A 14,232-nucleotide genomic window follows, 5' to 3' on the forward strand; every position below is an offset into this window, starting at 1 on the left:
AGAATCTCACCCAATCCACACCAGCTCCGCTACGGCTGAGAATCACCTGATGGTAAATAATTTGGGTTGGATTTGGAATGTGAATTATATGAGAAAATATGGACGTCACAGACTCCTCCCAATCGGAGGACTGTCATTGAAGATCTTGATTATGACTAACAATTTTGTTGATGCTCTTGACAGTAGCTGAAGATTCCAACTTCAAACCCAAAAAATCTGGCTGGGAAGCAAAGAGAGAGGCAGTTACTAGGAAGCATTGCCCAGGCTGAGCCCACACTGCCCTTGGAGTGCCCTTGGCAGGCAGCCTCCAGGGGCCGGGTCCCCACAGCGCTCAGGGCCTGAGCTGTCCCAGGCAGGGACGTGGCTCCGGGGTGTGGTCCTGGTGGCATCACTTTCTAGGAGTTGGACCCCAGGCAAGCCTGCACCTCTGAGAACCTGGTGCTCCTTCTGGAAAGGGATGACAACTCCCGCTGTGCAGAACAGATGAAATGAAGGCCAAGGCGGGTCCACCCTGATCCCCATGGCTCCTCCCGAGATAGCCGGGCATGTGGCCTGGGGCGTCTCACAAGGCACCCACACATCCCAGGCAGACAACACACGTTCTCCCGAATGGCTGCTAGATGCCCGCACCTGTCCTACAAGCTCGGCTCAGAAGCAAACACATGCCTGCTACAGAACTACAGAGCGGGGGCTTCCCCATGCAGAGCCCGGTGGCCAGGGCTGGGCTGGGACTGGGAGCAGGTCCCCACCCCGAGGGGGTGTTCAGACCCTAGAGGCTGGCAGGACACTAAGATCCACTGTCAGCCCCAACTCAGTGACAGAAGTTGGGACTGGTACTGTCCTGGGAGCAGGGAAGGGGTGCACAGAGAAGGTGGGGACGAGCCCCGAGAGGCCCCACCCACCCCTGGCCCCTCTAGATGCCCTTGCCTGGAAAATGGGGAGGGGCAGGGCCTGCAGGGCAGGACGGCCACCCCAGCCTCCATGGAACCACACCTGCCGCCCACCACCCCTCGCCCCCTACGAGGGCAGCACTGTGCCCAGGGCCCTACCGCCCCCCAGCTCACCTGCTCACCGAATGGCCACGGTGGCCCTCAGGAAGGCCTGGAGCAGTGCAAGGAGGCTGAAGCCCCTGGGCAGCAGCGGGGCTGGGGTGCTGGCTCCCTGCCCCAGAGCAGGTGGCCTGTCCCGGTGAAGGGCCTGGAGCTGCTGCCACCTGAGCAGGAGGTGGCCGTCGTTGCAGCAGATGCGCCAGCGGTTGTGCTGGGAACTGGAGGCCAGGGGGGGTTCTAGGTGGAGAAAGGGCAGGTGTGAGGTCGGAGGAGCAGCCTCGGGGGTGGGGACACTGACCCCGTCTAGTGGACGAAGAAGGTCTTGCCAGCAGTGATTTCCTGGGTGGTAGCGGCCTCGGGCTGTCCCCATCCTCTAGCGACCGCGCAGTGTACACGCATGATACAATGTCTAGCTGGGATTTGCTCTAAAATCACCTTTTTTTTCTGAAGGGGGCAGGGGTGGGTGAAGACCAGTGAAACCAGGTCGGATACCGGCGATGGGCACAGGGGCTCCTTTAAACCAATCGCCACCTCGACAAGTATTTGAAATTCTCCGCGATGAAAAGGTAGTGACGGCCACAGGAAGAATTCCGTGTCCCAGCACCTCCACGCCCTCTGGCGCTCGGCGGGCGTGCCTCGGCCAGCGTGTGCGCCTCCTGAAAATTCTTTCTTATTTTTATTACACTATTAATATGCCATGAATATGAAATACGCACTCCAGTTACATTCATGCGAAATGCACTATTCATAGAAATACAACAAATATAGTTTCGTCATAAGAAATTGTACCACAAAAGCACCGAGTAGAAACGCACAGAAGCCTCTCTTTACCAGAAAACTAAGATCAGAAACACGAACCTTCTTGCCGAAGCGGGATCAAGCGTGGCGGCTCTTTCGGAACATGTCTCACGGTGTTCCCACGGGAAGACCCTCCCACCCCAGCGCAAAAAACAAATAAAATAAAATAACGTGGAAATCAGCTGGGTTTGAAGCCAGAGAAAACATCCCGCATTTTAAAATCACCCTGTGCTTGAAGCCACGGGAGAGAGAGTTCGTAATTCTCCCGGCCGCAGTGACGCTCGCTCTCCTAGTCCCATCCTGTGAAAATCTTGCGGCTTGAACGGCTTTGAGGCTTGAAACATTACGTATACAAATTGCCTAAACTATAAAACAATGCTGGGAGTAAAAATTAATGCTGGTTTTTAAAAACATACCAGTTGATATATATGATTCAACAATAAACTAAGTAAGCTTTTAGTTCTTCCTAAAATGCAAGGTACTCAAAGCCAAAAATAATCAAAAATAAACCCTCAAGTGTGTGATTAGACAGTCAGAGAGAAGTTCCTCCTCTTGTTCTCTTCCTATGGCCCTCGAGTTTTGTTACGAAGGTGATTTCTGGCTCTTGTACCTGCCACCTGAGCTAACGTGCCGCTTTCTGCTTTGTTCTCAAGAGTAACAAATGCCAGTCTCTGTTTGCAGGGACTTTACCTAACCTGACCTCTTTCCGCCGGGCCTACACAGGTCCCTGTGACACACACCCCCAGACCTGCGTCTACACTCAACAGGGCCCTGGCCTTCTGGGTTTACATCAGTGGAGTCCCGCCGGGTGGGCCTGTTTTCCATGTAGCGCTAAGTCTTGGGGATCTTCCCAAGTTACTCATCTGGGTCCATTTCACTGTCCCTCACGCTCTGTGCCCAGATGGCCGGTGCCACGTTTCAAACACACCCCACCGTGTCCAGTGTCCTACCAGAGGTGCTCAAATAGTCCAGTATTTTGCTCTGAAAATTCCTGCTGAGTGTGGGAGTCTCCACAGGGAGTTCGACGGAAGGTTACACATGTTTTACAATATGGCAGCTGCCTCCAAATTGCCCCCCACAAAGGCTGTGACAAATTACGCCCCTACCAATCGTGTGACTTTTATAATTAAGAAAAAGTACTTATTCGTGCACCACGAAGAGGTGGGCGTGTTGGTTGGCGATTATTCATTCCGCAAGCACTGCCCCACCCCTGGGCTCTAGGAGCTCCACTCAGACCACTCTCCCTGGCCCGGAACCCCGCCACCATTCACAGATCCACGGTTCGCAGATGCAGTCAAGGCCACCCCCATTTCAGAGACAGAGGAAGTCACGGTGGGTGGAGATGTCGATGCCCCAGATAGGACGTCGGGAGAGCGGGAACGTGAAGATGTCCGTGTCACAAATATAGGACTATGAACTAGGTCACAAACACACAAGTGCAAGAACATGCTTGTCATGAATCTGTGACACAGGTGTGAGCACACACTACGCCCATAGCGAATGTGCGACTGCACAGACACTAGGTCCCAAGTATATGAATTATGAATATATGTAGCGAATAGATACATAAATGTTGTGTTTGAATATATAATGTGTCGCGAATACGCAAATGTGTGAGTACATAATAGGATATACAGGAATATGTGCTATGTCATGTACACACACCCCGACTGTGTCAGGAATTATAGAAGATTAGAGCTTAAATCAAAGCCACTTCAGATGTCGCCGAGCTGGCTTGGAACCTGGCTCTACCTGGAAAGCCGCTGCTAACAGACAGGTGGGGTGTTCTGGGGAGCTGCGGCTTCTCTGGGGTCACTGGGGAAAGACGGTGAGTGACCAGTGGTGCCTGGCGAAAGCAGGGCAGGGGACCCGCAGGCATGTCACCACTGTGGTCCTCTTTGTCTCACAGGTGTCTGGGGACGAGAGGAGTCTCCCCACCCACCGTGACACTCGGGGAGGGGGAGGAGACGAGCCTCACGGGGTTACCTGGGATGCCTTTGGCACTCCGCTGCCGCCTCGCCACCTACAAGACAAGAACAGGGCACGTGTGTCAGCCCAGCAATCCCTGAGAGGGGAGGGCCTGGTAACCTGGACTCGAACCCTCTGGGCAGGGACGGTGGCCCACTCAGAACGCCAGCCATGGTCCCTTGTTACAAGGCCTTCACTCTGGGGACAGTGCGCTACTCAGTGACAGAAAACCAGCAGCTGGAGGTGTGGGTGAGGGAAGGAAGGAAGCCTCTGCCTCCCTCCCGGGGACCAGGGACGCAGGGAGAGAAGGGCCCGCCTGGCCGGCTGCCAGCAGCCGCTTTCCTGGGACGGGTGCTGTGGGGGCGGCCAGATGGCCCAGAGAGAGGACAGGAAATCGTGATGGTCCTTCCCAGCCTCCCTCCGTGCCAGGGAGGGGCTACAACCGCAGGACGCGGGACAGACGTGGGAGAGGTGGAGGAGGGCTGGGCGGGGTCAGGAGCAGGGAGGGGTGGGGGAGAAGAAGAGGAGGGGGCAGAGGAGACGAGGAAGGCCTCCTCAGACAACCGGGTGACCCGAGAGACCTGCACGGCCCTCCCTTCAGCCCAGCGCCTTCTGCGCTCCATAGCCCGCCGCAGCTGTCAGAGGACCCTCTCTGGGCCGTGGCAGAGGCCTCTCTTGGGGACCTCCGGGCACCCCATGCTCCCCTTCACCCTGCAGGCCCGGCCCTCCTCACCTGCTTCTGTGACCTCAGGACCCGGGGCACCCAGTAGGGCATCGCTGCCTGGTCCCTGGGCACTGGGAGGTGGCCCCTGAAGCGGTGGCACGGGCAGGGGCACATCTTGGTGGTTTGGGGGATATAAAACCGGACCCTCTTTGGGATCTAACAGAGAGGAAGGGAAGAGCAGGTTCAGAAGGGGCTGGGGCCACAACTAACACCCACTGGGCCTGGAGACTTCCTCCCACGTCCCTCCCGACACAGGCCCCGCACGCGCGCGCGGTCTCCCTGCCAAGACACACCCAGAGGTGGGGGACGCAGGACCTCTGCGGCCTGCCTGCCCTCATCACCCACCGTCTGCCCCTGTGCCGTGGGATGTCCACATGGCACCCGGGCAGAACAAGCAGGGTGGCATCAGGAGAGCTGGCCCTGTCCCGAGCCTGGCGGTCTCTAGCAGTGGCCCTTGGGCAAACGCTTAGCGTCCCAGGCCCCCGCACTCTCAGCCGGAAGAGGGCTCTGCTGGCACCTGACAAGTCGTCAGGTTCATAGACACAGCCTGTGAGCCCTCAGTTCCACTCCCAGGAACGTGTCCTCTGGGGACACTTTTGCATTTGCAGAGTCGTGTGCACAGGAATATTCACTGCGCCACGGTCCGTAGTGACCAGACAGCCTGAACACCCATCAGAAAGGGACAGCAAATGACGGATGGCAGACAAGAGGGCGGCAGCCACCTGTGGGAGGGGAGAGCAGAGCTGTCGGCACTGGGGCGGCTCTGAGGCCAGTGGCCAAAGCTCAGACTCACTGAAACCTGAGCTGGGCCTCGCGGCAAGTTCGGACCCGCACTTTTCATTTTAATTTCATTCAATTGCATTCAGGGATAGAATATTTTTGCTTGTTTCTTATTAGTCTACATTTCCTTACGCATCAGTGAACCAGCTCCCGGAGTTGGCTCCATCTCAAATCCCACAGGTAACAATAACGTTCACCTTTAGTCACACAACCGCGGCTCCGCACCCGGGAGACACGTGGCCACCCAGGGATCAAAGGTGCCTCACCCCCCACCCTTTCGACCTTTCTCCCCAAACCACACGCTTCCCTGAGCCAAGGCCACTCTAGCAAACCCCACTTCACTGACACCAACCCTTAGACATACAGGAAAACACGACGCCTCTGACCCCGCGTGTGGGAGAGTTACCCACAAGCCAAGCAGTACACAAATGTCCACAGCGGCTTTATCTGTAACTGACTAAAAGTAGAAACAATCCACATGTCCTTCTGGATGAACAAACTATGACCCATTCATAAAAGGGGACATAAACTATTGATGCCACCGTGTGGATGGATCTCAACATGATGGCCCCAAGTGCAAGAAGCCGGACAAAAAGCGTACGTATTACATGACTCCATTTATATAAAACTCCAAGAAATGCAAACTAATCCGTGGCGACAGAAAGCAGATCGGGGTTGGCCTGGGGATGTCAGGGCGCGGAAGGTTGGGGAGGGTCACGCAGGGGCCCCAGGAGCCTCCGAGCGCTCTGTATGTGCTCGTTACTCCACCGTGGTGGTGGCTTCACAGGGGAGCACGTGTGTCAGGACTCCCCAGTCTAAACACTGCACATGGGTGCAGTTTATCCCGTGCCAATCACACCTCCAGAAATCTAGTTTTTAAAAAGTCACAAGCTGTGTCCCAGAAATTTTTACGTGTCATTCACATAATACTTACAATTCTCATCCCCTGACGTGCACCCTGCACCTAGGTGAAGACCCCTGGCTCCAGTCACCTACCTGCTTTTGGGGTCTCAGGGACAGAGGGACCCAGTAAGGCAGCACCGCCTTAGCCCTGGGCTCGGGCAGGCGGCCCCCGAATCCGGTCTGGCACTCGCAGCAGATGGGCTCGCGGAGAGCAGCGCAGGGGCCAGGGCACATCTGAGCAGGATCCAGAAAGGACGGAATTGAACGTGACGCCTGCAGGGGGCCAGGGAACCCTGGCGCAGCAGGGCGACGCTCAGAGCAAGAACATCGGGGGCAGGGACAGGTGCCCCAGCTCCTACGGCAGCTCAGATAGAGGCAGGTGACCGTGGCTCACCCTGAGGCCCTCCCAGGTCGTTTGGAGGGGGATCTGCAGACCAGGCATGCTGGGATTCTCAGCCAGTTACCGCCATGTTACTGCAAACAAGTCTCAGGGGCCCCCTCTGAAAACGGTGGAGTACAACCAGCTCTAGAGGCTTTCGGGGAGACGAGTGTTGCCTTTAAGGTCACCTGTGTCATTCTGCATGGAGTACTTCGTGGTCTGCAAGGGCTTTCACATTGATCCCATGGGACCCTCGCAACACCCACAGGCAGGAAGGAGAGGGGTTGTCACCACCTCTAGGGGCAGATGGAGAAGCTAATGCCCAAACCAGGTACGATAGGTGGCCTGCTGGTTCTCCCAGGGCTCCTAAACCCAATGAGGTACCATGAGAACCAAGGGGGTGGAGGGGAAAGTGGGTGGCAGTGGGTGCCCCTACATAGAGATTTGACGACACAGTGATGGTCCCTGCCATCGCAGACTTTCTTGTCCTGTGCATCCTCTCATGAGATGCAGCTTTTAGACCCACATTCTCCACTCTTCTTGCGCCATGGGTGTGTTAAGGTTGTGGCAAAATGGCCGAGGGTTTGTTTTCCTTACTGAATGATCTATGAGGCACGCTTCTTTCCTGAAGGTCTGAAATGTGCTCTTTCTAGGGAAAAAAAAAAAAGAGGAAGGCTTAGAAAATTCCACAGTTTGCATAAACTGGGGGCCAGGGAGCTAGGGCAGGGGCCTGGGCCAGCCTTCTTGGAACAGATTCTTATCAATAAACCCCTGGAGTGGCAGGGGGGTCATCCTTCTGAGCCCAAGAAGGGTTAGGCAGTGACATTAGAAGCAGGTGTGTGCTTGCTAATGTCTGGGAGTTCCCGGATGGCAGCTGTTGTGGAATCCTGCATTCCCAGGACAACTTGCTTCAAGTACACTCTAGCTAAACTTGTGCTTGGACCACCAGGAAAGACGGGAGCGTTCCAACCTGGTGAGAACTTTCCAAGACCTTGAGCTGCCAATCACACCACCTACAACGCTTTGTCAGACACCCCCAGCTTACTGAAATACTGAAGGAAAATACTGTCAAAACTGTACATTCATGAAACTCCTTCCAGTATAAAAACCCAGGTGCTTTGTCTCTGGGATGGCAGCATTTAGGGGTACACAGACTCTGGATTACTCTTCCAATCCCTCACCCCAACACACTGCTTGAACATTGGCCACATGGAGAGTCTCCAGTGGGTACAAATCAAACACAAAGCAAAGCCCTGTTTCTCTGACAGTGGCATGTCAAAGTGCTTTGTAACCTGGAAACTATAAAAGTGATACAAGTGTTTTTGTATTTCATTATCATAACATTTTTATTGTTATTTTATTGAAGTAATAGATTCAAGCATCTACTCTCCTAGCTGATACTTGAAAACAGAGGCTGGGGGGCATTGCCCTGCATGGCATACCAGCGCCCTTCTGGTAGTAACAGCATTGCTGTTTTCTTGGGGGGGCCATAACCCATCTCAGTCCATGTGGCTCAGGAGGCTGAACTCACCACTCCCCAGCCTGGAAAGTGAGGCCAAGCTGGTCTCAGAGATTGGCTCAGTATGGTGGCATAACCCAAGTCAGCCCAACGAGACTTAATTCTGGGACTCTCTGCTGGATTTATTGGGAAAAGAAACTCTCCTTTCTTCGGTTGGGATTGATAATCTGATAACATGTAAACCTAAGGAGGTCTTGGTGATCATCTTATCTCCACGAGGGAAGCCAGCACAAAGGAAAGGAAGCCCAGAGAGGAGGAGGAACCGTCCAGGACCACTGTCCTTGTGCACCTGGATACACCCATGCCTGAAGGCTTACTCCTGACAGTTTCAGTTCTGTGAAACAATCAGTTGCCTCTTCGTGCTTAGGCCAATGAAGACAGGTTCTGGTCGGTTCTGACCACGAGTCCCACCTACATGGAGGTAAGGCGAGCCACGCCAGGCACCGGCGGGCAGGCTTCAGGGGCGCACTTGCCTGCATAATGCGCTCTGGGTGTGCATGCATGCCTACGGGACCGGACCGAACCCGACCACCTGCAGAAGTGCCCAGGGCCGCCCAAACAGCATCGTAATGATGACGGCGACCACAACGCCGACAAAAACGGAGTGGCTCCCACGGGTGTCACTTTTTATAGCTGACAGGCACCTTCACACCATTGTCCGCAGCCTCGCTGCCCGAGCCAGCCCGTCCGCCCCCTCTGCCTCCGCCGGGCCCCGACCCTGTCGAGACCCCATCCTTCGCGGCCGCCATCCAACAGCCCTGCCCGCCCGAGCCCGTGGCCCGCCCCGCCAATTGGCCCGCGCTCAGCCAATCAGGCGCGGCCTTTTAGAGACGTGTACTTAGCTGGCGGCTGATTGGTCTTCCGCCGCGGCGACTGGGGTCACCGGGTCGGAGCGCCGTGCTGCCCTCCCCTGCCCGGCCGCCCTGGGAGCCACTCACCGTGTCCTGCGGACTGGCCCGGAGGGCCATCGGGAGCCCCAGCCGGGGTCTTCATCCTGTGCGAGGAGAGAAGGAGGTGGGGCCGAGCGCGCGGAGCCTGCGAGGGCGACCCTCCCCGCGGTGCGGGGACAAGCTGCACTGAAGGGCTCTCGGGCTCCTCTGAAATCCCAGGTAGCCGCGGCGTCGCGCCGGATCCGGCCGCCCAAACCCCACCAGAAAAAACTCTAGTCCTCACGGGCGATACCTCGGCGTGCTGCGGTCCAGCCATAGAGCAACAGGATGCTCCCAGACTCTGCTCAGATTTCTTGGCTGCGTTTTTTAACCATTAAATTCGTGACCTATGAACAAGGCTGAGCCTCCAGCCAGTTCATACATGCATGCTCTGCTGGCCAGCACCCCTGCTGATTGGGCAGTGCCCCTACCATATTGGCTCTTAAATATTTCAAATGTCACCCCATGTGTGTGTGTGTGTAAATAATGTTGTCACTGGCCTTTTTCTAGCTAATGACAAAATTATCCAAGAATCTCATCATTAGCCTAGCATTTTACTTATGACTAACTCATTTCTGCCTACTTTGGAGCACTCTTGGCTTCTCTGCTGTCTCCATTTTCCTCCTCAGCCCACTGAAATGTCACTCTAGCCCAGCAAGTTATAGAAGACAAGCTCATGGCCCTGGAAGTGCTGATCGTCACCTCTGGGACACTGTCTTGTCGTTTCATGTCAAGAATAGCTCATCACCACCACCCAAGAATGGTTCAAATGAAAAGGACTGACAATGCCAAGTTTGTCAACAATGTGGCAGCTGGAACCCTCATTCATTGCTCATGAAATTGATGCACCATATTGGCAAACTGGCAGTATTTACAAAACTTAAACATGTGAATACCCTACGACCAACTGATTCTTTGCCTCACTTAAGAGAAATGAGAGCTTATGTCCACCAGAAGACATGAACAAAAACATCCACAGCCCCAAACTTGGAACAACCTAAATGTCCATCCATAGGAGAAAAGGTTTTAGAAAGTATGACATATTCACACAGAGGGATGCTAATGCTACAATGATGGAAAAGTACACACAACTACAACCCACAACATGGATGAAGCACACAAAGAAGCCAGACCCCAACTGTACATATCATTCCACCTGTGTGATGTCCAGGAAAGCAAATCCGTCACTACACAGGTTGGCGATTCAAGGGAAACTCTGCCTGCGTGGCCCCTGAGTGTTCAGAGTAAAAGTTACCAGAGACAGATACAGACAAGTTGCTTAACTTTTCTCAGTTTTCTCTGTAAATAATCACAGAACCAGTCCCAAGGAAGTTTGAGAAGATAAGACAAGACAGAGCGTGACAGGTGTTCCAAAGAGCCAGGCACAGACTGAGTGTTGACTACACATCGGCTTATTCCATGCGTGTGGCTGAGCAGTGCTTTCTCCTCCCTGCATGTCCCCTTTCCGGTCTGCTCCAGGCAGGAGATCGGCCTACTGCCTCAGGAGAGGGAGGTGGGACCAGAAAAGCTCCTGGTTACCAAGTGTTTCTCTTCCAGGCTTTTCTTCCCAAAGCCCCAGGTAGGAAGGAGGCACAGCTCTGTGAGTCCCAGAGTCATGGGGACCAAAACCAAACCTACAGAAGCTGCTCGATCCTGGAGAGAGACAGTTGTAGGTGCCTCCCAGAACATGCCGACCAGGCAGAAGCAAGGCTGCTGGGCACAGTGGTGCAGTTTGTTCGGCAACCAAGGGTCCCTGGCTGACAGCATGAGTGGGGCTTGTGTTGACTCTGCCCTCAGCTAATCAAATCACACACCCTGCACCCTGGCACTCATGCCACATGCTGACAGCTACCAGCACCTGCCACTCTTCAGTGGCTCCTTCCAGTCAGAGAGTAGCCTGACCCATGTCTAGGGGCCAGCCCTCAACAATGATGGGGAAAGTGGATAAATATTCCAGCTTCTCCGCTCTGCAGCCGGAACGACCCTGGGCACATCTGCACCAACTTCCAGCATCCCCGCAGGATTGCACTTGAGATGAGACCCTGGTGCAGGCCCTGCCTTCCCCATCCCACCTCCCCACTGCCCTGCCTGTGTTTCCCCAACCAATTAACTACTTGCAGGAAAGACAGCCCCTTCCCACCATCCCTCAGACCGCACACCTGCTGCATGAAGGGGCTCCTTCCGATGCTTACGAAGCCTCATGCCCCCTGCATTTGTGCCACAGACCAGCAACAGAGTCCAGAGTCCAGAGCCAGAGCTGGTTCACCCAAAGATGACAGCAATGACCCTCAGAGACCTGGTGGGCAGAGGTGGACTCCGCCAGTCACTGCCACGTTGGTGGTGCTGGCCGGCTGCAGCAGCGTGAGGCTGAGCAAGTGACAATAGAATCTTTAGGGGAAAAAAATCCCTGAGCAGATTTAGGGAAAGGAGGTGGCAAGACTCCCTGCCAGTGGACAAGCAGAGGAGAGACACATCCTCCAGGAGGGACACTGTCCCCAGTGCTGGCATGGGACAGTGCGTAGGGCAGGGGCTGGGGACGTGTCCGCCAGACTGCGCAGCTTCCCCGGGAGGCCTGACTGGGGAGAACGCTGCTCCCACGCGTGTGCGCATTTCTCTGTGACTTTGAAAACATCACTACAGGAGCACACGGCACTACTAAAACCAGAAAAGAACCAAAAATTCGTAATTTTGTTTTGAGGTTGGCTTGTTGTTCCAGAATAACTTGCCTAATATGACCCATGACAGGCATAGAAAAGGCGTCCTACAAATCCAAACCCTGGGGGTGAAGTAAAAATGTGGTTTTAAAAAGAATACATAAATAAGAACTATAATTTCAAAAATCTCAGTTTGTCATGGGGGGCACTTTTGGGGTCTCTCTGAAGCTGAGCAGTCCCGTCCCAGACCGGGGTCCCAGCTGCCGCTGTGCGGGCTTGCGTCCTTTATTGAGCGCACCTTGATACAGGACTCTTATTTTTCAAACCAGACTGTGGCGCCCTGTGGTGTGTGACCAGTCCCCCCGCTGGGCGTCATTCTGAGCAGCTCTGCCGGCTTAAGCCCTTACCTTTCCTCGAGGGACCCCTGGCTCCATCGTCGCCCCCTATTCTCCTGCCTCTGCCACTGTGACAATTTGCAGTTCTGTCTTCTGAGGGGCCGTAGAACATCAGGGTCTTGGTCTTCACTCACTCCATCCTCCTGCTGTCTGCTGGGGGACACAGTGTCATCGCTGTCCTCTTCTCACCAGAGCTGAGTGAAAGGGCACAGCGGTGACGACCAGGCTCCAAGAGTTCGCTGATTTCCAAATGCCTCTGTCGCCATCCCACCGCCCACCCCGTACACGTGGCACCGAGGACCCCCCAGTGCTTTCTCTGAAATCACCAGAACGTTCTCTAGAAGAGGGTCCTGCCCGCTGCATCCCCCACGCCATGGCGCCCACGGAAGCTCGCCCTCTGATAGAACTGTGGAACGCTGCGAACAGAGAGAGAAGCTCCGCGGTGACGAGGGCTGTCCAGCCTCTGCCCCCTTCTGGTCCTGCAGGGAAGGGAGCAGATGGAAGCCTGAGAAGGAGACAGAAATTAGGTCTAGTTTCTCAGTGGGCCTCCTGGGCCCCGGCCACAGCTGTGCTCCCTTGCAGCTTTCTGAGCGATTCCCTTCAGAAGGGCTGGCCGGCCGGCCATCGCAGGGCCCAGGGCAAACACCCTTCTCTGTGCTGCCTGGTGCCCAGGTGGGGTCAGCAGCACTGAGCCAGTGGCTCCATGAGGTGGGCCCCGGCACGAGTACAGCCTGAGTCGGCGCGTCCAGCAGGGGCTGAATCAGATCTAACGCCCAGCTCTGCTCATGCCCGCCCCAGCCAACCGTCCCCAGTTCACCCAGAGGTTGTCACCTCCCAGGGCTCCCACGTCTCCCACCTCCGCCTTCCTTGCCTGCAGGCCATTCTCAGCATGCCATCCAGAGACCTCTGAGCCTGCCCGGAAGCCTGCAGGGCTCCCCTGGGGCTGAGCGCGAGCCAGTGTCCTCACTGTGGCCACAGGGCACCATGAGGTCTGTGCCTAGTTAATGTAAGCACATGCATGCACCCACACAAGTGCGTACGCACGCACTCATGCACGCGTGCCTGCACACTCGGCCTGGACAGACACACCCTGTCCAGGTTCCTCCGCATTCCAGCCCAAGTGTCTAAAGGCGGCCTCACTGCCTCTCGGTCTCCGCTCAATGTCCCCTTCTCGAGGAGGCCTCGACTGAGCTCTCTGTTTAAGGTCCACACAACACGTGTCCCCAAGGCAGACTTAGAGTTTGCAGGTGGTGGTGGTGGTGATGCTGGTACTGATAGTGGTGATGATGGTGATGATGGTGTTGATGATGATGATGATGGTGATGGTGGTGATGGTGATGGTGATGAGGGTGATGGGGATGGGGATGGGGACGGTGGTGATGGTGGGGACGGGGATGATGATGGTGGTGATGATAGCTACTATGGCAAAAGTTTCACAGGCGCCAGGTGCTAGTCTGCGTGCTTCCTGTATTTTGACTCATTCAGTCCTCACAGTAACCTGTGCGATAGGTACTGTTACTGTCAACTCTTTACAGATGAGGAAGCTGAGACTGGCGTGTCTTGGGCGAAACTCGCTGATGGGCTCTTAGTGTCCAGACTTCTCCTTAGGACACGTGAGAGGCAGTAAGTATTTTCTGGGCCCTTGAGAATTTCGGGAAAAGCTCTATTCTCTGCGGGACGCACCCCAGCGCCGCGGCGTGCAGGGGCGCGTCCTCCGTCCCCCAGCCCAAGTGCCCCATCCGCCCCTGCACTCTCCTTGGCCGTCTGGCTCCCGTGTCTTCCTGCGCAACCTCCCCTTTTCGTCCCCTATTTTCTGTCAAGGGGCGTGCAGCAGCTTTGAGCAGACGCACCGCCATATGTGGGCAGCAGTTTCTTGTATGATTAAGCATGTACCTACCACGCGACCCAGCAGCCCCACTCCTAGCCGTTTACTCTAAAGGGATGAAAACTTGTGTTCACACAAAAATTTCCACACAGATGTTCACAGTGATTTTATTCATAAAATGTCCAAATGGAACCTCTCAGGAAGGACAAGATCACTGCCTTCTGTCACGCGTGGACTTTCCAGTCAAAATTGGGGGAGAAGTTTGAAAACTTTATCCAAATGGCTTTTTCTTTGTTCTTTTCCTGTTGC

The 14,232-nt window shown here is 55.2% G+C and overlaps 1 protein-coding gene across 1 annotated transcript; it reads right to left on the minus strand.

Annotated features, from left to right (window-relative positions):
- Positions 1-1,068: 1,068 nt before the first annotated feature.
- Positions 1,069-12,137, minus strand: LOC105821038 (chromosome unknown open reading frame, human C16orf95). The gene is made up of 7 exons (XM_012657657.1): positions 12,111-12,137; positions 9,059-9,114; positions 7,199-7,250; positions 6,316-6,456; positions 4,549-4,695; positions 3,834-3,870; positions 1,069-1,286 (listed from the first exon to the last, which is right to left on the minus strand). Exons 1-7 carry the CDS (start codon positions 12,135-12,137, stop codon positions 1,069-1,071), a joined length of 678 nt encoding a protein of 225 aa, XP_012513111.1.
- Between the last annotated feature and the right edge of the window lie 2,095 nt (positions 12,138-14,232).

Source organism: Propithecus coquereli, unplaced genomic scaffold (genome assembly GCF_000956105.1).
Source record: "Propithecus coquereli isolate 6110/MARCELLA unplaced genomic scaffold, Pcoq_1.0 Scaffold557, whole genome shotgun sequence".
Taxonomy (NCBI): Eukaryota; Metazoa; Chordata; class Mammalia; order Primates; family Indriidae; genus Propithecus; species Propithecus coquereli.